This window comes from Leptosomus discolor, chromosome 3 (genome assembly GCF_034619465.1).
Source record: "Leptosomus discolor isolate bLepDis1 chromosome 3, bLepDis1.hap2, whole genome shotgun sequence".
Taxonomy (NCBI): Eukaryota; Metazoa; Chordata; class Aves; order Leptosomiformes; family Leptosomidae; genus Leptosomus; species Leptosomus discolor.
Genome location: NC_141393.1, coordinates 14,308,958 through 14,336,815, shown reverse-complemented (window position 1 = coordinate 14,336,815; position 27,858 = coordinate 14,308,958). Strand labels below are relative to the sequence as shown.

The window sequence follows — 27,858 nt, the reverse complement described above, 5'->3', positions numbered from 1 at the left end:
GGAGGCGGGCCGCTGCGGCACGGCGCGTCCCCATACGCTACTTCGCTCGCCTGGGTGAGCCGTGGGCGCGGCGGGCAGCGCGATTGGCCGCCAGGCGGCGGGGGGGGAGGCGGGTCCCGGTGGCAACGGCCTCCCGGGGCTGGGGTCCGTCTCGGCGGCAGCAGCGGAAGTCTCGCGAGGGAGCGTAGCCGGGATTTGGCGGCTGGCTGCCTCCCTCTCGCTGGCTGTGAGGAGCTGGTGTTTGTGTGGAAGGGGGAGGAGGAGGAGGAGGAGAAGGAGGGGAAGCGAGAGGAGCCCGAGCCCCACCATCCGCCGAGGGGAGCGGACCGGAGCCCCCTCGCCGCCCGCGGAGCTCTCTCCCCCCCTCGCCCCGCCATGGCTTCGGGAGACACCCTGTATATCGCCACGGACGGCTCGGAAATGCCGGCCGAGATCGTGGAGCTACACGAGATCGAGGTGGAGACCATCCCGGTGGAGACCATCGAGACCACCGTGGTGGGCGGCGAGGAGGACGAAGAAGAGGAGGACGAGGACGAGTGCTGCGAGGAGTGCGGCCCGCACCACCCGCCCCATCACTACCACCACCACCAGCCCATGATCGCGCTGCAGCCGTTGGTCTCGGACGGGGACCCTAGCGGGGCGGGCGGCGGCGCGGCCGGCGGCGGCGGGGGACAGCTCCATCTGCACCACCACCACCAGGAGGTGATCCTGGTGCAGACCCGCGAGGAGGTGGTAGGGGGAGACGACTCGGACGGACTGCGGGCCGACGACGGCTTCGAGGACCAGATCCTCATCCCGGTGCCGGCCCCCGCCGGGGAGGACGAGTACATCGAGCAGACCCTGGTCACCGTGGCCGCCGCCGGCAGCAAGAGCGGAGGCGGCGGCTCCTCCTCGGCCGGCGGAGGGGGCCGCGTTAAGAAGGGCGGCAGCGGCAAGAAGAGCAGCAAGAAGAGTTACCTGAGCGGGGGAGGCGGCGGCGGGGCCGAGGGCGGCGGCGGCAGGAAATGGGAGCAGAAGCAGGTGCAGATCAAGACCCTGGAGGGGGAGTTCTCGGTCACCATGTGGGCCTCGGGTAAGTGCGCGCCGGACCCCTCCCTCCCCGGGCCCCAGGCCCTGCCGGCGGCTGGCCGGTTCGCCTCGGACAGTTTTGTTTTGAAGGGAGGCCATGTTTTGATGTGTGTGATGGGCGCCGCCATGTTCATCGCCAGGGCAAGTATGGCGGCTCCCCGAAAAGATGGCGGGGTCTGCGCTGCTGCCGCCGCTGCTCCTGCCCGGCTCCGGCGGGGGGAAGGAAAGATGGCGGCGGCCGCCAAGATGGCGGCGGCTGAGGGGGGTGCGAGAGGGAGGGAGGCAGCGCGCCGCTGGCTCCAGGACTAGGCCGCAATGGCGTAGTTTCTGCAGCAGGGGGAGGCGGGGTGTGCGGGCGGGCACAGGGTGCGGGGCGAACCCAGCCTCCTCGCTTCTCCCCCCGTCCCCGCCCCGCCGCTGCCGCCGCCGCTCCCCGCGGCGCCCCGCCGCTCGCTGCACGCCTGCCCCTCGCCCTTCCCTCCCCCGGCCGCCGCCCCCGGCGCCCTCTGTCCTCCTTCTCCCCCGTTGCCCGGCCCGCCGCCGGCCCTCCTCCCCTCCTCGGCCGCCGCTGCCTTGCCGGCTCCCCGCCCGCCGCTCCTCTCCCTCCCGCCCTGCGCTGCCGCCGCCGCGCACCCGCAGCCCCATTGGGCCGCATTTTAATACCGAACGCGGGCGGCGGCCCCGGATGAGGCGTGTGCTCCGGGCCGTGACCGTTATGTGTGTGGGGGGGAGAACCGCCCGCCCCAGCGCCGCCCGCCCCGCCGGCTCTCCCCGGCCTGGGGACGGCCATCTTCCCCGAAATACCGTTTATACAGCTCGCCCGGTGGGGTTGGGCCCGGGGGCCGCCCGGCACCGGCCAGCCGGGCCGCTGCGGTAGCCAGGCGGGGTGTGGGTGGGGCCTCCCCGCCCGGAGCCCGCGGTGCCGGCGAGGGGGAAGCACCTCTTCGGCCCCGCGGGGCTGCCTGCGCCTCTCGCCGCTTTCGGAGGGGGCGGCCACAAGCAGCCGGCCCTTCGGACATCCCCGTGTCAGGAGCCGGGGTCTGACAGCCGGGAGGGAGGGGTGGCTCCGCGCTCTGGGGGCAGACCGGCGAGCCGCGGGGAGGAAGGGAGCCGTTTCTGGTTGACGCGCGGAGACCACTCAGGTTTTCCTCGGCTAGGTCTAAAGCTTTAAATAGGCGCAGGGAGGCCGTGCTATGTGAGATTGTCTATGGGTTTTTTTTTTGAGGAGTTGGGGTTTTTTTTGTGGGAATGTCACTTAAAGGAAATAAAATCTTGTGAAGGTGTTTAGTATCTGCGGGGCTTGGAATAAACCTGACACGTGCCTGCCTTGCCTGCTTATTTTATCTGCCACGATTTTCTGATCCTTTCCTTTAAAATATGGGGGTGGGAAGAGTCTTTTTAGTCAGCAGAAAAGTGTTATTTGTGGCACATTGGGCTTTTTGCTTAATTTTTTTTCTTTTTCTTTTTCTTTTTTTTTTTAACGAAAAAAAATGTTATTGCTGGCAGCTAGGCTGTGTAGACAGTCCTGTGCAGAAGTCATGTAAGTGTGAAAAACAGCGGTCAATAGGATCAGTTCTTGTAATATTTAAATTGGTGGGTGGTCTTTGAATAGTAGGTTTGCATATAATAATTTTTGTACTCTCTTGAATTTTTAAAGAGTCTAGTAAGATAGACTCTTTCAGCTTCTGAGGTAGTCTGAAGTGTTTACTGTCTGTGATGTTTGTGAATGACCAGTAGTTGTTAGAAAGGGCAACATCAAAGGAAAAGTGTAGTGGATGGCTGGGTTCACTTGTCTGAAAAGATAGAGTGGTGATTCTGATCTTTACTCTCTTTTTAAATATAGGTGATTGCTTAGCAAGTGTGACAGTATATGACACTTCTGGTATATATAGTCGGCTGACAGTCCAATGAGTCTGATCAAAGTTCCCTGCTTGATGAATAGAAAAGAACTTTATTTAAGAGTTTCCCAAATGCTGTTTAGTAGAATGGGGTTCTCTGTGCTTCTCTGTATCATTGTATGAAACCTCATTAAATCCACTTGCTGGGTTTTTTTGTTTTTTTTTTTTTTTTTTTCTTTGAATTGACCATCCAAAAAAGAAAAAAGAAAACAGAAACTAATAGCGTCTTCTGGTTTATGGAAGCTACCTAAGATAGCTGACTGCAAGTGGATGTATGACTCATGAGCTGGCAGGATACAGGCCCTCGCTGAGATCAATTGACAATTTCTGGCATGCATTTGCTAGAATTTCAGAGTGCCTGATAGGATGCTTCCTTAGAGCTTCTGCATGCTGATTATTACTTGACTGAAGCGAAGCGTGTGTATAATCAATACACTTGATTTTCTTCCTGCGTACACAACTTTTACATCAGGGTAACCCTATTGATTTCAGTGGTTTTGTTCTTTATGAGCATGACCATGCAAGCGCGGTGGGAATGATACCCACTTGTAATTTACTGGAGATTGAATTGCGTTACTGCATTCAACTTGATTCTGTCTGTGATGCAGAATATCTGTTCTGGCTTGACTCCTAATGCCAAAAAAGCCTCTCCCTGCTGCAAAGCAAAATCACCAAATATATAGGCAAAAGAAAACTATTAAAGTTTGACCTCCCCTCCCTACATGCATGCCTGCACACACACTCCCCAGATTCAAACAGCCTTTGGTAATAACCCACTCAGGTAAGAGTGCTGTGAAGTTTTACTGAGCCTATTGGACAGGCTTTTATGCCTCTTACACAGTTTATTGAATGTTACAGAAGTGGTCAAATGCTGAGGCTTCATTGTCTGTTTTCTGAAATTTTAGAGCAGGAATGGCTGCCAGAAAAATTCCAAAGGAAGCAAAAATGGGGGGGGACACATGACACAACACCAAAACAGGACAAACTACTGGCTTGCAAAATGGTAGTTGTACTAAAGCTTTCCTGCAGAGTCAGGCACACTTTATTTTGAACAAAGTAGTTTTGCCTCTGTATTTTGACATAATTGAAGACTTGCTTGTGCACTGATGTAATTGACTGTTTGGTTTAAATGCTTAGCAAAAAGTTTATCAAAAGATGAATAGTAAATAAGGCCATGCATCAAGATAAAACAATGAGCCCTGTATTGCTGTTCATGGGTATTTGAATTGGGAACAAGGGCACTTTGCTCACCACAGCGTGGGAAGACAATGTGAATTAATTCCTTGTTACTGTTTCTTAGTGCTGCTATATTAGCTTGTACACGGGTGGTACCAAATTTAGCCAATTGTAAATCTTTGTTCATAAATGAGTGTAACATGTCTGGTGGCACCTCTTGAAACGTGTAGAAGTTATCTGTGAAATATGTAGCAATGTGATTAAAGGGGACTGCTCCATCCTTGTCTTGTTACATGGTTACTTAGAAGTTGCAGTACTGTTGTTGGGAACGGTTTAGACTTACCATAACTTCCCTTATCACCTTGGTATCTATGGTGGTAAGAGTCTTGTGACCCATGGTTACTCCAATTAAAGTGTTTCATTTGAAACAGGAATGCTTTGTTCTAGTTCAAGTTAGCTTTCCAAATCTTCAGAACAGAATTATTTGTCTTTCTTCACGTGAGAAAATAGGAACTGAACAAAGGTGTTCTGTTTTCTGAAAGGGTTGAAGAGGTGTATATGGTAGAGCCTTTGATGTTCCTCTACTGTCTAATATCTATCCTTGTTATTTTCATTGGGGTATCCTGTAATGGCTTTAGAAAATTGTATATAATTATTGAGTCTCTCCAAGTAAGACACCCTAATTTATACTAGGAAAATTTGTTTTTATGAAGCAGAATTTATTTGTGCCTTTGCTAGCTTCAACTTGAATCATCCTCTGTAGTGACTTTCTCCAGGTTGGGTACACAGTAGTGGTCAGGTAGGGGAAGGACCATTAGACCAGCACTTTGTCAGATTGTGTTTGCAAAACTGATTCTTAGGTACAGGTGGATTTGCGAAAGTGGTGCTCAAGTGCTCGCTCCACCAAATGCTGGCATTTCAAACAGCTGGGGCTCGATGTCAAGGGGGAAAAATGTATTGGTATAACTACATCTGCTTCTAGGTGATGACTCTTGACTCTGTCGAGCTTTCAAACCTGAAATAGGTGTTGGCTTAAACTATTATTTTTGGCATAGATAGTCTGCCAGCTTAGGGCTGAAATTACCACAACCAAACTAAACATTGCCCACAGGTGTTAAACTGCTCAAGTGTCCTATTCCTAGATGGGAAGGACAAAGATGCAGAAGTTACATGTATGGTTTTGAAATTATTCTTAATCCAGGAAGGCTGTGCTTTGGATCCATATTTGGAAACTCTGGTGGTTCGTGTTGAGTTTCTAGAAGGTTCTTCAAAACATCTTGAAAAAACTTTTAATGCCTTAAAAAAAAATAGAAGGGTTTTCATTTTACTTTATCAGATTGCAGGAGTGAGAAAACCAATAATCTACTGTCTGACCAGTTGCCTTGCATAGTACAAGTGATAGACGAGTCATTTAGTTAATGTGGGCCTGTAATCAAGGATGGCCAAAATTCTTTGCGATGACAGATAGGTAATGAGCTTCTTATATGAAAGTTTTTCATCATGGAGGCAGAAAGTGGTTGTCTGGTTCTTTTAAAATACTAAAATGATAATCTGTTTCTGACTCCGATTAAGACGACAGTATAGGCATTTGGTATCCGTAAGCATTGAGTGTGTCCTGACATTTTTGCCAGTGAACCTTAGAGGATAAGGTGGATATTTTCCTGCAGTTGGTTTAAATAGTCTTTGGTTATGAAAGTGAAATACATGAGTGTGGTTTGTCACTTAGAATGTCTCAGTTAAGTTGCCTCTTAGCCCACCTTCAAACTAGAATCCTCTAACTTGCTTTTGGATCCTTCCGTGAGAGGTCCATGTCACTTGTATGCTGATGATTCAGAAGGTCATAGCGTTTCGGCACAGTGTCTCACAAATGTTGAAGGCAGGTGATGACTATTGATATATGCAGTGTTTTTGTTGGTTCGTGTCTTGGTGTGAAATAAGAGATGGGTGATACAGGGAGAGAAGAAGCTATTCTCCATCTCTGTGCAAGGCACATCAGAGGGAAAGTAACCTAGCAGACAATTAGGTTAAAAAATGACATACTGTGCAAAATGGAATTTAACATTCAGAAGTGTCTGCTAAGTAACTGTATTATTTAACAAGCTAATTATGGTTCTTTGCTTCCAAACATGACCGATGAACTAATTTGCCCGAGGAGATTGCGACGTGGTAGCAATAACGAAGCTGTTACCACAGTGCCTCGGTACTGCACAGTTGCCGAATACATCCTTTATCACATAATTGCATTTCAGCTGTTCCTAAAACCAGATGTGTTTAACTGTGTGATCATAAAAAGAAAATTTAAGTTTAAATGTTCATCCTTTTAGTTGGTAAGCAGAATGTCTTTTAACTTGGTACCTTGGGGAGGAAGCTGTAGGATTAGGTCTCATTGCTTTGCTACCAAGTGTACCTTCCGAGTTCCCTTTTGATGTCATTGTTTTCCACAGGGGAAAACTGATTGAATAACAATGTGTTCTCCCTGCTCTGTAATAGGAGAGGAGGAGGATGGCTCAAGAGAATTAGGGATCTAGAAGTGGAGTATGATGCCTGAAATCAAGAACAACTGAGGCAGAAATACTGACAGGGCTTCTTGGGTTGAGAGTTGAGGGTTTTCTTACAAAGCTGGGGAGTTCCAGAAATGTCACCTGGAGCTAGCTACTGTTCAAGAAATGTGTGAGATAACGAGGTTCTGAGGTGGATGGATTTTCTGTGCAAGAGAAGGGCTGCAAGAGATGGAGAAAGCATGATAATAAGAGCAAAAGGTAATCAACAAAGTTTTGGGAAACATTCTACCATGTTTTGTCATTGATCTGTTACGTGGAACCTGCTGTTACTGGTTTTATCCCAGTAATCTGGCTTCTTCCTACTTCACTTGCTACTTAGACTTGATACTTTAAAAACTTGTGGTTATTTAGCTAGTAGAAATATGTTTGAAGTGGTAGTCAAAATATATAGCTGGCTAAAATGCTGAATTTTCACTGATGTTTAGTAAAAAGGTTTGACATACTTGCTTTGAAGTGCAGAAGTGAATCCAGTTCGAGATGTGTATTGCCCGTATATAGGACACGAGGAGTGCAGTTGGAAGGACACTGAACATGAAGATTTGTTTGGGTATGTCCTAAACCGGTAAATAGAACAATGCAATTTAGACTAAGTATCTAAATGTAATTAGATATGGAAGGATGTTGAGGGGTATGTGTGGTGTCTCTAACAAATCAGTATTTTACAGCTTTATAAGGTAGATTAGTATTGGACATAGCTATTGCAGTGACTGGGAGTGCATGCTTTTGTGAAGATAAAGTGATTAACTAATGGACATGCCTTCAGATCATGAATATTTTTCGGAAGATGGGACTAAAATCATGTTCTAAGTTCCTTACAGAAAGCTTGTAAAAATAATGCTAAATAGACACTTAAGCAGAATGCTTTATATTTGAGTCTGCTGCACTCTCAAGTGGTTTCAAGGGACAAAACAGAGCAGATCAGATAGTATATAGCAGTTAATTTCCTTTTCCTGCCTGGCTCTGTGGCTCTGTCCGTATTTAGCTTGTATGGGTGGCACCCAGATTAGCTTGGCACGGGGCATAAACTGCATGGAGTTACTATACCTTATTTGTACTGTACTTCTCCAGAGGTGTTGTGGAATTTCAGGGTTGTGTCTCTGTGTTTTGCTTTGCCTGGGATGCAGCATGTTTGATTCTCTGATGCTTCATAAGAGGAAGAGCGGGAAGTAATTTGGGTGTAGTGGTCATCAGGACTTGCTTGAAGGCAGAAAACATCAAGCAGTCAACATGTCCTGTTTGCAATGAGAATATCGGTTAACTTTGTCACCCTGAGTGAAAGTTTGCTTGGACTTTAGCCTCCAAACTTTGAGCTGCCTAGTCCAGGTTGGTAGAGGATCACAAATAAACTTGTGATAAATTCGTGCATAGAGGACATTGGTAAACCCCTTCCAAAGAAGCGTGGGGGCTTTTTTTGTGTGCTGGTTTTGTTTTGTTTTCCCAATGAGTTAATAATGTCATAGGATGGTCTGGATACAAAAGAGCTGCCAAAGTCTGCTGCTACTTTTGAAAAAGTATTTGGTGTGAACCAGGTCTTCTGTCTTGAAGGAGGTTAGCCTGACATAACACTTTAAGGTAAATGTTTTGTATGTTGTTGTTTAGTTTGTCTTAGTTTAAATTAGTTTTCAAAACTGCAGGCATGTGCTCCTGTAGAGATACAGTTTTTTGGTGTAGGAAAATCTGATTGTTTTTTATTTTCCCATAGCTATCAATACATTAAGGGGTACTTTCTCTTGTTTTCTATTTCATCAGAGCAGTATGTGCATATTTTTTCATGCTTTACTCCAATAGCCTGTGATATTGAATAGCTGTGGAATGGGTTTATGTTGGCAGGCTTTTGGGAGGTAAAGGCACTGAAGGCTGGCTTACTTGCAGTTTGGCCCTCAAATACCAAGAAAGTGTTGTGGAGTAGTGGACCTTTACACTAGGGAAGGAAAGAAGATCTTAAGGAATGTATATAGAATTTCCCTGTTGACTCATGCATCTGATCTGAGGCAGGAAATGAAAACTTTTTTCTGTTATGATGTCAGCAAACAGTCAAACTGGAAGTTCTGGGTAGCTGTTGAAATGGCTACGTTGAAGGCAGCTGATCTCCTTCTAGTCTGCAGCATGGAGAAGGTGTCAGTTTTAGTTTTCCAGAAGTTATGTGCTTTTCTGAGCTTCATAATGTCTTTCCTCTCTGAGAGGGATTGCCAAATATCTTTTCTCAAGCTTCTGTTTGGAAGAACGGACTATTGCGAAATTGGGGGTTTATTGACTTAAATTTGTAACTCCTGCAGGTGCTGTAAAACTTAGCATGTAATCCTTGCTTAAGGTAAATGCAGTTGCTTTTTTTTTAAAGCACTGGTAAAGACTGAAAGGTCCTAATAGTCAGTTTTATAGTTTATTTCCAGTTTAATGCTGCAAATAGCATTTTCTTACTAACAGTCCTGTCTTTGCAGTGTTGGAGTCTGTTTTCCTCTTTCAACATGGAACATAGACACGAACTGCTATTTGATCTGGTAGATCAGATTAAACCCCAAACTAGCCGTAACATTTCTAGAAATAGCTCGGTGGCGAACATTGAAAGCAGGCATTACAAATTGAATAGAAATGTGTCCTTAGGATATTTCTTACACTTGCATATGTCTTGTCCTCACTTTCCTAATCGAACTTAATGAGTGAGGAATGATGTTAATTCCTGTGTTTCTGTTTAGGAAAGAGAAATGTTGCCTCATTTGTTTTCTGCCTTGTTTTCCTCCTTTTTTTTTTTTTTTAAATTGTGGAAATACTATTTCTGTCCTGCCACATTGTGTTTCCATTCCTTAAACACTACCTGTAAAATAAAACTTCCTGTTGTTTTTGTAAATACTTCGACTTTGCAAGCCCTTTGTGTATAAAGTGATTTGCAGAATCTTCTCCCCATACACAGTGTAGGAGAAGTATTATAGAGGCGAGTTTATTAACATTTAGCTGAGTAGTTATGATCATACGTACATCTGTTGTCCTGGGTGTGTTTGAGGGTGGAAAACAGGATTTGTGATGGTGTGAGCACTACACTGAGGAACATAGGTGGGCGTTTCCATTCTTTGTCTTCTTTGTGTCTGTCTGGTTTCTGCTATAAGATAGCAAGAGGAGAGAGAAAGCATTGTGCCTTGGCATGTTCTAAGGTCTGAATGTGAGTAGACAGCAACAGCAGGTCTTCCACCTGATTTCACTGCTGTCCTTGAGCACAAATACATAGGAGGAGCTCTAGAGCAGATAAAGTAGCAGTATCTTAACTGGCGTGCAGATCAAAGCGCTGGATGATCGCTATCTGCTGTTTACATATTAGAGTGGGAAAGAGCTTAGGCTGGCCTCTGCCATGGAAGGAAGAAGCCCTCTTGGGAGGGCAACATGCTGTTTAGTTTTTTGCTTTCTTTCAGACCTGTCTGCAGATGTTGAAAAGCTTTGATTTTATGGGCAGGTGCTGAAGCCTATTAGCAGTTATTTTTAAAATTCTTGTCCCTTTATGACACTTCTGATGGAGGTCAAGGGAGTCTGAAGATTGAAGTAAAGATCAGTAGTCCTAATGTCTTAGGGTAAGTATCTGCCACTCCTCTGATAGGCTTGCTTTATTACCAACTGCTGTTGAGATCCAAAGTGGGTATGATGGAGGTTAGTCTTGAAGAGGTTAAGGGAATTAAACATTTAGGCAGTGTTTCAGGAAAAGTGCATTATCTTTCAAATGCAGTCAGCATTCATAGGATGTCCTACTTATTTGCTTATGTTTACGTAGGTACACGACTTCTGTTTTCTTTTTCTGATCCACTGTGTTCTTTCTGTGTTCTTCATGCTGTAACTGTATGGATGTCTCTTTGCTCTTTAAAATTAGTGTGGAAACCTGGAAATGCAGTGTATTCTTTTAAGTGTGCAGCAATAGTGAATTTGTATTGAGATGCAGCCTAACAACTTATGTGCTGTTTTGATCTTTAGTATGTATTGAATTCAGCATTTTTTGTATTTCAGATGATAAGAAAGATATTGACCATGAAACAGTGGTGGAAGAGCAGATCATTGGAGAGAATTCTCCTCCAGATTACTCAGAGTACATGACAGGGAAGAAACTTCCTCCTGGTGGAATACCTGGCATTGACCTCTCAGACCCCAAACAACTGGCTGAATTTGCTAGGTAAGTAGGACAAAAGGATCTTAAAACTAAAATGGTTGTCTTTTCACTGACTTAATTATGAAATTGTTAGGCAAAGTAAATGTTAGATTTAGCATGGCTTATTGTTCCATTTAATCATCTTCTGAAACAAGGGACTTAATTCAGAACAGAGTAGCTGATACTGTGTTAAAATAATTGGGTTTTATATTCAGCAGTGACTTCCGATCTTTAGTTCTCATTGGGTAAGGCAGGACCTAAATACATTGATAGATTACGTCTTTTATTGACAGAAAGCATCTTTCATGTGAGTAGTCGTAGGTTCTTTGCTGATAAGGATCTGATAAGCGAAATGCTGCAGGAAAGCTATACTACAGTATTTAGTGTGTAAAGCCACTTACTGTTCTTTTTCACCTGCCTCTTTAAGCTCTAGGTGTTAAAACTTCTTTTTAATGGAGTCGTGTGTGTTGCACTTTCAGGTGCCACTAATAACTGCAGGTTCACGTTTGGTGACCATACCGTGTGGGTTTTCCTCTAGTGAATCAGAATTGTCACTCCTTTACATATCCATACGTTGACCTGAGTTACAAGGTAACTTTTACTTTCAAATAGAGCTGTCGTGACAGAAGGCCTGATCTACGGGGGAGTACCGGAAGTGTCGTGCGTCTCTTTTTTCCCCCGTCCCCCGCCCCTGTCCCCCGTCTTCCGCAGAGCCGCTGGCTCTGGTGCGCAGTGCTTACGGCAGCCGGTGGCCACCAGAGGGCAACCGTGAGGCCACCAAAGATCTTAGGCTTCGGCACTTGGGAGCTGTGAGATTAGGGTTGCCTTTGCAGCGTTTATTTGGTCCCCTTCTTTGTGTGCCTGTGCTTGTAGTTACCAACGGCATGCTCCTCCACTCGCTGCCAGGGCATAGGCAGCCCTAGTGCTGGCGTCCCCAGGTACCTGAGCACAACTGTCAGCTTCCTGCAGCTGCTGTTACCGGGTTTTCCCATGTTGAAAGCAAAATATAGTGAAGCTACACTGACTGTTACCAGCTGGCTGTTCCTCAGAGCTCTGGTGTACAATTCTGACACTTAGAGCAGGTAGCTGCTCAGGTGTTCTTACTCTTACTTCCTGGGTCAGCTAGTAGAGGGAGAAGTAAGTTGTTGGGGTTTTGGTTTGGGTTTTTTTGTTGTTTTGGTGAGTTTTTGGTTTGGTTTGGGTTTTTTGGTTTGGTTTTTTTTTTTTTTTCTGCTAGGTTTTTCAGCTAGTTGCTAGTTGGCAGGGACCGTTGAGACAAGTTCTGGTCTGGCTTCTTGGTTAGGTGGATCTCGGTGTCCAGTGTGTGTGTCTACTCTTGTTTCACCCCTTCGATCTTCCTGCTTTTTACAAGCTTGTTCTGTTACTTTTCAGTGTGTTTGTGCCAGAGGATCACCAGCACAGCCTCATCCCACAGTTATTTTCAATAAAGCCATTGAACTGTGGGTTTTGAAGGCTTCTAGTAAGATAGTTTTGGAGGGCTTGCTCCCTGGTTCAGGCTATCTGATCTGGAAATGTATAAAAAGACATCATGAACAACTGAAAGGAGGATTTTGGCTAAAGTGGTGGTTGGTCCTAGCTATTGATACTGTTCTTACTCGCTTTACTATTGTTGATCAAAATGATTGTGTTTTCCTCTGAGACCTGCTGAGAGGTTAATACAATTTTTTTGTGAAAGCGTTTAAGTGATACTCTGAGTGTACATAGCAGTTTAGTTCTAAAAATGTTACTTACACATTTCTCTTCCTCGTGTGCTTAGAATGGTATTCTCAGTTATTTCAAAACATGCTGAAACCTTTGGTTCTATTAAACAAATGTTTAATAAGTACTGAATAGCTATCTTTTGTTAGGAAGTTTAGATAGTTTCTCATAGGGTATTCTCCATGCAAATACTGAGTATTTTTCTCCAGATTGGTTTGAGTACTTGAAATGGTTGCCAGGATTTAGGCTTCTTGAAATGAGCAGATTGCTTCTATCAGATCTGTCTGCATATTTCTTAATATTGTAAAATGTAGTGCATCCTTGGGCTTTAGTTCATTTTCTGTTGCGAAAACAGTGGCAGCTGGCAGCAATTTAAAATTACCACTTTTTTTATTCATGGTAGAATGTTCTAGGATGTTCTAGAGCTAGAATTCATAGCAGATGGTGGAAGGACTGAGTTCTATATGTGTAGTCTCTTTTCTGTTAATATATTTCTGTAAAGCAGATAAAATGTAGTCCACTTTAGTTGTAAGAAGAATATATGGTGATAGAGTCAGCAACCTGGGGGGGACATCACCTTTAGCAATATCCCCAAGTTGCTCAAAACCTATGAAGAATTGTTCTGATAGCAAAATTGTAGATATGTGAAACCTTCAAGCGTCTTCTGTTTCAGGAAAGGTTTTTTGATTTCTTAGTCAGAATTGATGACTGTCAAACTTTTACTCTTGCCTTAAAGGAAAATGTAAAAGAAAACTGTGTTGAATTATGATATTAAATGATTGTGTATAGCTGAGGCTGAAGAATATCAGTGTATTAGAATTTGTATATTGCTTGTTACGCTCTTGGTCCTCTTGCAGTGAAGCGTGTTGAAGGGACTCCTTTTAGCTAATAACATGAATTCAAGTACTGGTATCAGTATAAAAATAGGTTCGTAGATAAGTTGTCTTATTGGTCTACATTGCTGTGTGCAGTATCACTAGAAACCTTGCATCGCAAACTGGAAGAAAAAACTGGGTTTACATGTACTGGAATTGGGTTTGGATGTCCTAGGAATACAGTGGTTCATACTAAAAGAATGTGTTTAGCGTAAATTTCTCTGAAAATTTCAAGCATTGCTGGTTGCTTTACAGTTCAGAATTTTGAAATTCTCAGTAGCTGCATTCTGAAAACTGTGAGCAGCATGTGAAGGTGATACTGTTACTTTTAAACTTACTAAGTAGCCTCACATGCTTTGAATAAGGTTTTGAATAACAAATTTGTATTTTGATGACTTGGAAAAAAAAAAAAGTTGTGCATAGTCTACATATGAAGAAGCATGAACTGGCTAGTAAATTGGTATGCTAAGTGTATCTTGTGCAATTGAAAGCAAGTTTGTTTGGGGTTCCTTTCCTATTTTCATTAAGGTAGTTGGAAGAATCTTGCTATATTTGTAGAAATTAGTTATTCAAAACTGGGCCAGATTTACTGTTTATAACCATGCAGCTTAGTTTGATTTAAGGATAAATTGACTGAGACATTTGTGTCAATTCTTAGGGACAAAGTTGTGAGGTTAAGTTTAAACAGGCAAAGCTTGAATTCTAGTAACAGAAGGTAACAGATTTCAGGCAAGGTTCTGGAGTTCTGATTATGATCCGGTTAGTGAGAGGTAAGGCTGGGGTGGACTTGATACTCGAAGTCCTCTGTAGCTCTGCAGCCCTTTTTTTTTTTTTTTTTTTTAAAGTGGTAGTGATTCAGCAGCTGCTCCGGACAGCCGTGCTGCTCAGCAGCTAGGTGGCACTAGCAGAGTGAGCAGTTACACTCTCTCTTGTGATACGGTTGTCTTTCACCACTTTTAGTGCATTTGTCATTGAGTCATGTAGCAGGAATCCGGATCCTTTAAATGGAACTAGCTTTTCCTGGAAAGGCTTTTATACATTCTAAAACTATTGAAAACACTATTCTGTAGTTAGCTGTGAAGAAGTCATAGCTACTTGATAATAAAAGCTTGGGGAAGTAGCAGATGTATTTCTACTTGGTACCTATGGCAAATTCCCTCAAAGCAAGCCACGAAAAAGGATATCCCTGATTGCCCTCTCTCTCCCTCTTGCCCTCCAGACAGATACATGACTGAACTGTCTAAAGACAGCAGAATACAGACATCAGTGAAGCTAAGAAATGAGAGGAATATGCTGTAGCTGGAAAATGGGCACAGTAATGGGTCCTAGTGTTAAAAACTTTACTCTCCGTGGCTTTATCTTCTGCTCTGCTTAGTGCCTTTTCTGAAGGAGAGCTGTTGTGAGGACTGCCCTTCCTTTCTATCCACTTTCCAAAACGAATAGAGAACAAAGGAGAGGAAACTGCATTAGAGTTTGAAATCGGACACCTTTCTTACAAGTGATAAAGCATTATGGTCAGCTAGATTTATGACTCAGGCCTCTTTATGAGGTGTACGCTTTTGTATTGGTTCTGTTCTTGCTACAGGAGGCTTAAAGGGCAGTAAACTGACAATTGCTTTACCCAAAGTGTTCTTCTAGGGGAGGGGAAATACCTTGCTCTGCATCACACTGCAAAGGTCACTCTTTCTGTTTACACATATGATACTCTTCATAACTGGAACAAAACTAGTAATTATTTTTGCCAGAATCTTGGAGAGGAGAACTTTTTTCTTTTTATGACATTTTGTTACCTACATGTGACTGAAGCATGGTAGGACACTGGCTGTAGGCTCCTTCATTGTAGATAGATTCCTAGGACACCTTGTGCCACTCCCCTTTTGTCTATTTATCCAAAAGCCAGTCTAGCCAGTTTCAGGAGTTCTTCAGCACAAATGAATTCTTGTAGCAGCGTGGGACTGCGGCGCTCAGGTTATTTCTGCCTCAGCAGGGCAGTACAAGGGGAACCGCAGTGAGGGTACAGATCAGAAGTGGCAGGGATACTGCTGATAGAGAATGATTTCCTCCTGTAACTATTCTTAGGGATGCGATCATCAGCACAGGGAACATCACTGCTGGTCATCAGAGACCTCCAGGATGTGTCAAAGGAGTTTCCTGAGAGAGAGTAATGCTGTTTAGGTTAGATTTATGTATAAAGGGAGAAGAAAGGATGTGAGAAGTTTAACAGAGACAAAAAAAAAAAAAAAAAAAAAAAAAAGGAGATAATGGAATGAGGAGGAAATTTGTACTTTTGTTTTGGGTTGGTTTGTTTGTTTTTGATTTATGGATTTCCTTTATTCCTAGCCTTAACTGTTTCTGTGGCTAACTTTTTAAAATTATGTCTATCTACAAGACAATAGGTTGTGGAGATTGACAGAGGTTGGGCTGGGGATTGGTTCTGTCAAGGTACAGTTCTTTCAGTTCAGCTAGGTAGATGAAACGAGGAAGTTGTGTTACCTTGCGATGCTGCACAGAGTTGCTTGCTTTATTTTGAGGAACTGAGTGGTTTAATACGTGTGATTTCGCTCAATCTTCTTTATGCATGGATGATAGTGTGCTTATATGGAGCTCATTCTGTGAAGCTGATGGGTTGCACACCATCCTGCTCCCTCTGCTTTCCCCCATTCCCTCCCTCCAGCCCCCCAATACAAGTTAACAGACTTAGCCTTTAACTGCAGTGTCCCACTGTCTTGATCCAAAAGGTGCTTTTGCTCGTTTTTTTGCGGTTAGCTAGTCTGTCTTTGCTACTACTAGGCACGGCCCATATAAACTCACTTGCAGAAATGAAAATTCTGATCTTGCTATGTAAATTGGCTTTCTGCAAAGACAGCTGTTTCAAAAGTTCTGCCCAGGTGTTAATGTGTGTGTGTGTAGTTGTTTTAAATAGTAGTGTGTGTTAGAGTTCTGTTTTTGATTAATGTTTCAGGCTAAGAAAACTTGGATGGAGCTGGTAGAGATGCTCTACTGGGTGGGAGCCAAAAGTCTAACCACCAGCAAGAGCTACCTGCAACAGTGTAATTTAAGATCAACAGCCCAGGTTCTAGTCTGATCTCCTTTTGCAGAAAGTTAATTTTGAAGTAAGACCAAAATCTTTTTTCTAATACGTTTGAATATGTAAGTCTTTAAACTCTTCTTTTTGTGATTGTCCGTGTGGATTCCACAGCCTTGTGAGCAAGGTGATGTTTTGGGACAAAATGGTCTGTTGTAGCTGTGCCTGTGGTGACTGTGGCCCAACAGCTTCTCCCTGCCTGTGGCACAGAAGTATAACCTGGCCACCGTTTGCTGCCTCTTCCTGTTGGAAGTGTCTGCCTCCGTTTTATTGAATAACTTGGTTGCCTGTGGAACCCTCTGCTTATACGCAGCCTTGTTCCACATTTTAAGCTTATGTTGCCCGCTTCCCGTACTTCCAGAAGAAATAAAAAGATTTAAAATCTTCCCCTTTGTTAGCTAAACTTGGTTGGCATTTTGTAGTCAGTAAGGACTAAATGTTTTTACGTTCAAGTATACTGCTGGGCTGGTAACTCCTCACTTCAGAAACAAAGCTTGAAAATTAAAAAGTCAGCTTATTCCAGAATGGACACTTGTAATGTTACATGCATGTTCAGACGCTGAACTGAAAAATGTAAGGTGTATATTGAAGCTCCAGTCTGTTCCATGTCTGACTATGCAGTTCAGCTGTGACTGATTCCTCAAGCTTCCTGACTACACTAGCCAGGGTATTTTCCCTCTCATTCTACTTCAGTGGCCTGTTAACAGATGACACTGTTGCAGCATTTCTTTCTCAAAGACTGACAATACCAGAGACAAGACATAAGAGCTATGAATAGGACTTAATGTGATGATCCTATGCCAAGTGTAAAAAGTGCAGGTGCTGCCCACTAAAGCTGTTTACCATTATCTCTTGTTAGAGATTCTGATCTCTCCCTTTACAGGTGGTCAATTAAGACTTCAGAACAACAGTAGTTTTACTCATTCTGAAGACATCATGGACAGAGATCTTGGGCCTAGGAATTTTTTTGCTTTGTTTTTTGGGTCTGGGGGAATGACTTGGCCAACATTTAACAAGTTAATAGAAGTAAAGGAGGTGCTTTTGGCACCAGCTTTGTCCCCTAAGGGTATTTGTTCTCTGATGGCATGAAACCCTGGAACTATGTTCTCTCGTGTTCTGTCTTGTCAAAGCATTCTTCTGTGTGTCCATTTTGGCATAACAGACACTCATTTCTGTACCTTTTCCTTTTGTAAAAATCATAGAAACATAGTAAGGAGAATCCCATGCAAAGGGTAGTTGAAAGCTTTCTGCAGGGGTACTGTGAGAAAGCTTGTGTGTGTATTTTCCTATAGCCTCGGTACACGTAGTACTATCAGTCTAGAACCTCACTGAAGAGTGTAGTCAGTCAGTTAATCCCAATCACTTGTTTGGATTTAGGTATTTAATACTTTACTCAAAGAGACTGTGTAAACTAAACACAGCACAATCATTCTGTATTCCAGTTGGATTATATAAATTAAATCTAATTAATAAGGTCATCTAAATTGGTCTGTGGTCTCAGAAAAAGAAAAGTTATCGGGAAAGTTAAGATAATAAAGAGGCAGATCTACAGGAAGAGATCTAGTTTACTGTATTCAGGATGTTTCTGCCCTTAAATTGATGAAATGTTTAGGTATGCTGCTGGTGATGGTGCAAGAGGAGCTTTGTCAGCAGTAAACCCCGTCTTCTAGGAGCTGTTAATATCTGTAAATGAGGGGATTATTGGATCAGATACTCTCCAGCTTCCATATTTTTGTCACATCAGTATTTTTAATCCTGCAGGAGACTGCAGTGTTCTTCAGTTAGCACTGTGCGTATTCATTGTAGTCTGGAGATGCTGAGCCAGCAGGAGTTTCCTAAGCGTCCACTTAAAGAAAAGAGCAAATGCAGCCTCTAAATCGTTGGGTTTTCACGTTGTGTCTCTGAAGTGGCTGTCAAGTGCTTTAGTTCATATGTCATCACTTGAACTGTGCTACATCTGCAATACTGAGAGGAGTCAGATTGTTTGAGGGACAAATGATAGCCCACAGAGCCACACGGGACTTCTCAGTCTTCACTGGTAGTTATAAGATTTTCCTGGATCTAGTCTTCAGGACTTCTCAGGGATGTTATTCAGTGCTCTTGCCTTAATTCAGCCTCACAGGGCCTTCTATTGCTGTCCTCTCTGACCTGTCCACATGAAGGAGGCAGGTGAAACAGCAGGTTTCAGCCATATGGATAGGATTGTGACAGTATCAAAGATGGCTAGACCCTGCCTGCAAATAAAGAAATGCTTATGTGGTCAAATTGGAGGGGGTTTAGCTTATTTTCCCTACAGTGCTTGGGAATTATTTTGAACTTTTAGAAGTTGCTCTTTAGCCAGTCTCAGATCAATTATTAAAAATGCATGTAAAAAAAAAAATACATGTATGCGCTCCTCGGAGATCTCTTCCCCCAACCCTGTTCTTTCATATCTGTTTCCAGGAACTGAATTCAAGGGGTTCAAAACTGTCTTGGATAGCAACAGACTCCTCTCTTTCTTAGTGTTAAGAATAGTGATTCTGGTAGTTCTAATTCTTCGGTTAAATTCAAGCCACTCATTTCTGTTTAACTGAGATGAGAGAGTACATCAGAAAACATTTCATTTAACTTAGAGATAAGTAGCTACCTTGCCATACAGAACTATCTTGTACTGTGTTACCAGGAAAAGTCGTTCAGGAACTCACTTAGACTAGCTCCCTTTCTACAGCAAGGTTTTGAAATGTGCAAAGTCTCGTTACTTACCTACGTGAATTCGCAGCTGTATGAGGTGCATTTATTTTCACTTACCTACCTCCACCATAAGGTGGAGATAAGCCATTTCTTTTTGATGTTTTGGAAACACCACTACAGGTTTGAGAAATAAAGACAGGTAAAAGGTGCAGTGCACTTCTCTGGAATAGTGTCCACACAGCTGACTTCCCTGACATTCAGGCAGGTGGTTGTTAAGGCAGGACTGTTCTAACGTTGTTTTCTACAATGAGTCTTACTGTATTTGAAACACCTAACACATGGAAGCAGTAGTTTGCTGGGCTCCCTATGGTGCCGATGGAGACCAATGGTGCCCATAAAGCAACAATGAAGATTCCGGTCATGACCAAGAGTAAACAGGTGATTGCTTGTCAGTTGTCAAGAGTGGAATACATGTGTACAGTAGCTTAAAGTAAAAATAACTGCAGTTTCCATGGTTACAACAGATGTCTGCATTGTCTATGTAGATTCCAAAACTTGCCTGCCTTTCCTGCTTGTGTAGAGTTTTCTTCTGAAGTCTTGTGTGGTGAAAATACTGAAGAACGATTGAAGCTACTCTGTATTTCATGTCCTTGTGCAGGGGTGGAGAAGAAGTGAAGATAAATAGGCCACATGGGTACTGGCGGAACAGAGTTTTCAAACAAAACCTCTTAATTACAATTAGTATAAGTTAGAAAAAAACCCTCTATTTCCACATATTCAAAGGACTAGGAAGGTAGTATTAAATGTCTTACTGTGTATTTGAGAGGTCCTTCTGGAAAAGCTGAAGTTTCCAAATGCCGAATTATACTGTTAATATTATTATGACTGTTTTGAAAATACTAAACCGAGTGCGACTGATGCACATGATACTATTAAATAAATGTGCACATTGTGTGGGCAGTGATGGGAGAAGAGCTGTCTGCTAATGTTTTTCTACTTTTTTGTTTTTACCTTTAAGAATGAAACCGAGAAAAATTAAAGAAGATGATGCTCCACGAACGATAGCTTGTCCTCACAAAGTAAGTGAAGTACTCAGCTTCTGAGTAGACAGTAATTTGTAGACCAGATATTTATATTGGTGTTTTCTCTTGAGAATGAGTAACAAAAATATCTTACTGTTAATAGACTTCACTCAGTTGATTGTTTTTTTTAGTTATTATTCTTTAGAGGCTTCCTTAGAAACCTTTCACTGAATAATATGTTATTCCCATTCCTTGTCTTAAGGTTAGTGCATCCCTAATCTTCTGGTAACCATGATGCACAGTCCCTAACATGCTGGTTTTACTGTTGTGATTTCCTGCCACCCAAGAATACATACTTGAAAGAATGTTCTGAAAGCTGTTCAAAGTACGTTCCTAAGATCTATATATCCTCTACTTGGAAACTATGACAGATGTGGAGTCTAGATCAGGAATCAGCAATTTATGGTGTGGATGCCAAAGTCAGCATTATTGGAAGACTTTGAATTACATTCAACAGAGCTGGAAGGTGCATCATCCTGAAAGAGAGGGAGAGGCATCTTGGAGATATGATTCTGACCCACTGGTAGTGGGGAAGCCTCTGTCTTGAATAAATGTTGCCAGTCACCTAGACTGGTAGCATCTGGCTTTACTGCATTATCCAGCTTTTGTAGAGCTTCGTTAGCTGACTTAGTCTGTAATGAAAAAAGACAAATACAATCTTGCTGACTTCTGGTCTAGATAAGTGTGAGCCTAAGCAAATAATCAGGGCAGATCGCTAATAGTGCACATAAGAGAGCGTGAATCAAAGGCTTCTTTCTGACAGCCATGGTCTAAGGAATTTGCTGGATTCCTCTTTGTGCTTATATTGATTTCCAGTGCTTCACATTCTACAAGTGTCATGTTTTTATTGTAGTATAGCATGTGGAGATACAGGAACAGTTACTCCTTATAGCACCAAGGAATGCTGCCTTCATTTCTTTGATTTACTTTTTCATAGCCTCAACTTCATCTGAACAGGGGGAAAAAAAAGAATATTCTGTCCTTCCATTTTCTGACTTTCAGTGTGTCTAGGCTTTGTGCATTTAGGAGTCCAGTTTAAAAAGAAATATATTGTAGAAGTTGTAACTGCTCCTCTGAGAGGCAAGCAGGGACTTTGAAATAAATGCAAGAAAAATTGGTATGTTTATTTTGGTACTGCTTTACCCCACCCAATGCAATGAATGGTGGCACAACACTTCTTGAATGAGCCAAAGAAATTCTAGTGCCTGAAGAGAGAACTCCTCCTCAAAGTGGCATTTCCCCCTTTTTTAAGAAATAAGGCATATTTAAATGTGGTTATTAGTTTTGAAAAAAATAATTTCCCAAGAGGAAGCCTGCAGAATTTAAGATTAGCAATTTAATGTTCCTTTAGGTTCTGTTGTTGAATTTTATGCTTCATAACACAGTGATGTTGGTAGACTAGTTTCGTCTAAGTTTAAACAGCATCACTTGGAGTACAGATGGAATTTACAGTTGTTAATAGGATTTTATGAGTGATTTTGAACATTGAGGAAGACATTTATAAAACATATGATAGATGTCTATCGATTGTCCCTAAAAGGTGGAAAAAAAAAGGTATAGAAAGATTCGGTAAAGAGAGGCCCAAGTCACTGCTGGCTTAAGAGTACTCTGGAATCAAAAGTAGTAATTCTGTGTCGATGCAGCATGGACCCAGATTAAGACTTCTGATGCTGTACCTGAGTTAATGTGAGTATCTTTTGCTTTTAGGTTGAGTTGGCACTAACTCAGAGATTCTTCTACCTTATTCGGTTGCTTGATATCACTTTGTAGGTTTAAACTGTAGAAGCAGTGGGAGTCTTTATATCTCAAGGTGGTAGTGATCAAGCTGCTGCTGCCAGTTTGGCCAAGGTAGTTTCTGTAAACTCTTAGGTGCTCCATTTCTTCTCAGGAATAAGAAGGAAGAGGACAGAATGTTGGGAGACGTAGTGGTGCACGTACAAATTGGTGCTAGAGAACAATTTGTGGTATATTGGAGACTATAGCGTATATTGTAGTGCTGTAGTACTCAGAATATAGCACGTTGGAGAATATGCTATAGGTATTCATGAACTATCATTCTGTCTTTTTTTTTTTTTTTTTTTCTTCCCTGAAACCGTTAAGTGCTCTTGTTTTGTTTATTCATTTGTTTCTATCAGAGCTACATCTTCTCCATGAGACTGTCCTATTAATTCATTTGACGGCATATGGTTCATAATACGAAGCAAAAAGAGGATTTGGGGTTTTTTTGTTTGGGATTGTGTATTTTGTTTATTTTTGTCAGCTTTTCAAGTGATTAGTTTTCTTGGTATTGCATTTTTTAAAATAAATGTAAGGGGTCTCTTTTTCAGGGCCAACTTTTAAGAAAGTATTCAGGATATAAAAGCATTTTAAATGCTTGTACTGTAGCAGATAAGCTAGTTCTGATAAAGAGGGTTTTATCTAATAATTGAGTTTCACTGTTCTTTTTAAGGGCTGCACAAAGATGTTCAGGGACAACTCTGCCATGAGGAAGCATCTGCACACTCACGGCCCTCGAGTACACGTATGTGCAGAGTGTGGCAAGGCCTTTGTGGAGAGCTCAAAACTAAAGCGACATCAGCTAGTTCACACTGGAGAGAAACCCTTTCAGGTATTCTTAACCTCGAGACATCAGTACCACAACTTATTTGATCAACTTGTGTAGACTGTAACTGTAACCTAGCGTCCATATGGCTTTGTGGATACTGTGTTTTTTCTAAAATCGGAGGAGGCACTGAATGATCACCTTAAAAATGGGAAGTCCCCTTAAGCTAATTTCGTTTAACTGTTTCCGTGAGCTTTTGTTAGAAATGAGCAAATTTTATGTACATAGGAGATACCTTCCAAAATATGATGTAAAGTTACCCACTTTAAAAACAAAGTCTGCAGTTAATGCTGAATGAGGAAAATGTCTCTTTCTCCTCCTCATCTTTTCAGCTTAGCGCTTGTGGCCAACTGAGGCTCAGGGCTGTTTGCTCAGTTGACTCACGGTACTAGATTTCAGTATTGGGTATTAATCAGTTGTCAGCAAAATGATGATAGTCGCTGGATCTCTTTCTGTTCATATCAAGTCACGTGAACTGCTGCCACCAGAGGTCCCCTGCCTACTTCATATGATCCTCCTTATAAAACTTTACAGGTATCCTTAGCCTTGAGCGTATCTGTTTTCCAGTACATGTGTAAGATTTTTATTCTTTTTTTTAAAAATAAATTATTTCAGCAGCTGGATTTGCAATCCTCAGGCTTTCACTTAGATGTGTATGCTGGGTCTGCTGTGTGGTAAATACAAGTATGTACCACTAAAGATGCTGCCCTTTGTATTCCAAGTCTATCTTAAAAGTAAAGCTGGGAAAATGAGCAAATCTTTGCAAATTATCGCTAAAAGGGGGAAATTCTGCTGTGAAACTGTCTTTGTTTTCTAGTTCAGCATACCAAATAGAGTTTCAGATGCAGAGGATGTTTTTAGTGAAAGCATTTGCTTGCAAGCTGGAAGTTATTTCCCTCTTTGAAAATAGATACACTACTGTGGTAAAACAACCTGAAGTATTAATTTTAGTTTTTTAAGGCAGTTTACAAGTGATGCCCACAGCTTCACCTATAATAATCTTGAGCACCTAGCTTCGTGTTTGTGCAGTCCGGTGACTTAAAGAATATTATTCTCATCAGTGATTGAAATGAGTGCTGTTTTGTTAGCTAACTGAGTATGTCTCTTCCTTTCAACAGTGTACGTTTGAAGGATGTGGAAAGCGTTTTTCACTGGACTTCAATTTACGCACACATGTGCGAATTCATACTGGCGACAGGCCCTACGTTTGCCCATTTGACGGCTGCAATAAGAAGTTTGCGCAATCAACTAACCTGAAATCTCACATCTTAACACACGCTAAGGCCAAAAACAACCAGTGAAAGTTGGAGGAGAAAGTTCTTGAACTCAAAGCATCTTACAGGAGTATGAATTGGAAATAAATACGCCTCCCCTTTGTATATTGTTTCTAGGAAAGAATTTTAAAAAAAGAACCCTACAAACTTAAAGGACGTGTTTTGATAAGTAGTAAATAAAAAGAAAAGAAAAAAAAAAAAACAAACCACAAAATAAACTTTAAGGTGACGTTGCTAAGATGCTCTACCTTGCTCTGTAATCCCGTTTCAAGAACGCGGTGTTTTGTAAAGTGTGGCCCCATCCGGAGGGGTCAGTTCATGAACTTGCATCAGAAAAGACAATTCTTTATACAACAGTGCTAAAATTGGACTTCTTTTCACGTTCTTATAAATATGAAGCTCACCTGTTGCTTACAATTTTTTTAATTTTGTATTTTCCTAAGTGTGCATATTGTACACTTTTTGGGGATATGCGTAGTAATGCTATGTGTGATTTTTCTGGAGGTTGGTAACTTTGCTTGCGGTAGATTTTCTTTAAAAGAATGGGCAGTTACATGCATACTTCAAAAGTATTTTCCTGTAAAGAAAAAAAGTTATATAGGTTTTGTTTGCTATCTTAATTTTGGTTGTATTCTTTGATGTTAACACATTTTGTATAATTGTATCGTATAGCTGTAATGAAATCATGTAGTATCAAATATTAGATGTGATTTAATAGTGTTAATCAATTTAAACCCATTTTAGTCACTTTTTTTGGAGAAATACTGCCAGATGCTGATGTTCAGTGTAATTTCTTTGCCTGTTCAGTTACGGAAAGTGGTGCTCAGTTGTAGAATGTATTGTACAGGCACTGACCTTTTATTAACACCTGATAATATGTACATCCCGTGTAATAGAAAGGGCAACAATAAAACAGTGGTCCTAAAGAAAGAATATGGCAGAAAATGATCTGTTAGCACAGCCTGTTTTTTTTTTTGTTGTCCAGAGCAGTCCTAGTTCCTCTTGACTTCCCAGAAATTGGAAGCTAAATAAACTCAAGTTTCCTTTATTTTGCATTCAATTACAATGATTTGCGATGAAATTACACGATGCCACGTCAGGTTTGCTGACTGTAATTTTGTTTTTGAGTGACCTAGACTTCCATTAACTGGAACGGTGGATTTGCAGACTTGGCAGTGTAGTGGGGAGTCTTCAGTGTGCCTGGACAGCAACTAGGTAAAACAGTACAGCAAATAACTAAATGGGCACCTTTGTTTAGTCAAGGTAAGGAATCTTGGAGGATTAAATGCAGTAACAATAGAAAGTGGGGGAACGGTAGGGTTTGAGTGGTCATACCAGGAAAAAAAGAAAATTGTCTTTTTCTTTTGGCTAACTTGTTTGACTGAGCGTAATGATGAAAATTCTTGGAACCTCGTCAGACACCTTTTACTTAAACAGGAACCTGGAGTTCTCAGAGAACTTGATGGAGTTTTATGGTCTAACTAAAAGTGATTACTACTCATTTGTTCAAATGTTCAAAGTAAGAAATTTGCAGATACTATAGTAAAATGTGACAGATAATAAACCTAAGAATATGCACAGAAATGCATAAGTATTATTTTTTTGAGAGGGATGTGGCATTTTAATATAGTAAAAGCTGTTTGTTAATCTTTTTCTGAATTCTGTTCTTACAAGGTTCATCAAATTTTTCATTGTTAATACCTTAAAACTTACTTTTGACTTCAGTTTTGGTGGTAGTGGAAAAAAACATGGGTAATAACAAAACCGCTTAAGACCGAGGGAGTTTTCGTTTGTACATAAATTAATCTGAACACTGCAGCTTTAGTCTGAGGTTACTAAGAGTAGAAAGAAAGATGGGACATTTAATTGTAAAGTATGCATTAGAATTTTGGCAGTATTTTCTTTTATATAAACAGTTCTTGACCAGACATTATACTGAAACTTGTATAGTTATAGTTAAATTAAATTCTGTATACAGTTAAATTAGCATCTATTCTTTTTGGAAGGAAATAAAATCAGTTCAGTCTAGTTCTAATTGACCTTACATTTTTTTTTTAAACAGTATATATGATGGTGTTAGGCTTGCTCAGAAGTTGGCTTTCCTGTGTCATAAAGTGGTACCCGTTTTATTGAATTGCAAGGTAAAGAGATTCCTTGGTGGTGTTAGTACATTATCCTTGAATGTACATTTGAGACTAAATTATTTATATTAAATACTGATTTGAGGATTAACCGGGAACTGAAACTTGTATTGCCCCTAGTTGTATTGCATCTGATTACAGAGAGAGATATGAAAAGTTTTCATCTATGCCTCAAATCAGTAGCATTCAATACACCCCTGAGTGTAAGTAGCAGCACTTAGTAGCATGAAAGATCTTGCTTTGTAACTAGTTAATTCCATATTGGGTATGAATAAATACTTGCATTGAACAGCTTCTGTAAGTTATTTAAGCTTTTAAAGTGTAATTGGCACATCTTGTTCTTAAAACGTCATGCTTAGTTGATTCCAGAGTTCCCCTTACGGATTTTCAGTGAAGCAATTAGAGGTGTTGAGAATAGCCACAGAGATGACTTTGAAACCACCATTGCCAGCCTACTATCCACAAGTTCCTGCATTATACCACCAATTTGTGAGCGAGTTCAGGTCAGGGGAGGAGAGTCTGAGGGGCTGGGGAAATGTAGCCAGTGGTTTTAAAGCTGGCAAAAGATTTAAGTGCTTACTTATTGTGCCTGTTCTACTGCTCATTTGATCTTACATTTCCTGTTACCTTACCTGGGTTCCCTTGCTGTCAAAGTGAAAGGAGACAAATTCTGTAGCTGCGTATCTTTTGGACTCGGACCATTTTTTTAAAAGGTAGAACTGACAATCAACTTCCAGCTGTGCCTGTGGTGTGCCAGCAGTGGTATGTCCTGCTGTAAATACAAGACAAATGGAACTTAAATACCTATTCTGGAGATTGCTTTTCTTGAAAAGGTTGTAGGAGGAGCCCAGGTACAGATTTGAAATGCTAAGTGAATAAGTTCTTAGTGAAATGGAATGCCAGGACCTCAGCTGATCTTGCACTTGATTTTACTTACTTTCTTTTGAAGAGACTTGTGGTTGAATTAAGGTAGTGCGATTGTCAGCCAACAAACCCAAATACTAAACACCTTCTAACAACACAGCTTGTCAGCGGTAATGCGGTTTTAAAGGCAGACTGAGATCCTTTCCCTCTGCTAATTCCACAGTAAGTAAAAAGCAGAAGCAATGGTTAACAGAAATGGCAAAATTATTGAGGCTTTAAAATGTTTGAAGAAAGGTAGTCCCTTCAGAGGGCTAGGCAAAGAGGAATGGCGGTGGCAATAAAAGGTGTTTCCACTTGGTTGTCACCAGCCCTAAGGTGCTCCCAGGATATTTTATTAGTGTGTGCTTTGGAAAAACTGGGACTGATTAGTCTTCCTACTCAGCTGAGATGGACAAGCTGGAGCACAGTATGTGCTGAATAGCACTCTTCAAAATGCAGTTCCTTAATGCCTTGAAGAAATGGAGAAAGATCAGTATTTTTGTCAGGGCTGCTAGACACATCTGTCTGGGGAGTCTAATCAGTCAAGTGGTAGCTGTTACTGGCGTTGGTTGATCCAGTTGTTCTATAATGATGGCAGCGAAATAAAAAGTTTTTTAATCTGTGCAGCACTTTAAGTGTGTGTTACAGTGGTTTGGGGAGGGAAGTAAACAATGTTTGTGT

At 41.8% G+C, this 27,858-nt stretch overlaps 1 protein-coding gene across 1 annotated transcript; it reads left to right on the top strand.

Moving 5' to 3' along the window:
• Positions 1-156: 156 nt before the first annotated feature.
• On the top strand, positions 157-26,563 carry YY1 (YY1 transcription factor). Its single transcript, XM_086462593.1, has 5 exons — positions 157-1,072; positions 10,688-10,850; positions 20,194-20,254; positions 22,707-22,865; positions 23,978-26,563. The coding sequence occupies exons 1-5, from the start codon at positions 376-378 to the stop codon at positions 24,158-24,160; spliced, it is 1,263 nt and encodes a 420-aa protein (XP_086318719.1). The 5' UTR covers positions 157-375; the 3' UTR covers positions 24,161-26,563.
• Positions 26,564-27,858: the final 1,295 nt, after the last annotated feature.

Excerpts from the sequence above, each read along its gene's own strand:
- YY1 (XM_086462593.1), top strand. The coding sequence starts at position 376 with ATGGCTTCGGGAGACACCCTGTATATCGCCACGGACGGCTCGGAAATG. Across the intron at positions 10,851-20,193 it reads CAACTGGCTGAATTTGCTAG|AATGAAACCGAGAAAAATTA; the intron begins GTAAGTAGGACA and ends TTTACCTTTAAG. Across the intron at positions 22,866-23,977 it reads CTGGAGAGAAACCCTTTCAG|TGTACGTTTGAAGGATGTGG; the intron begins GTATTCTTAACC and ends TCCTTTCAACAG.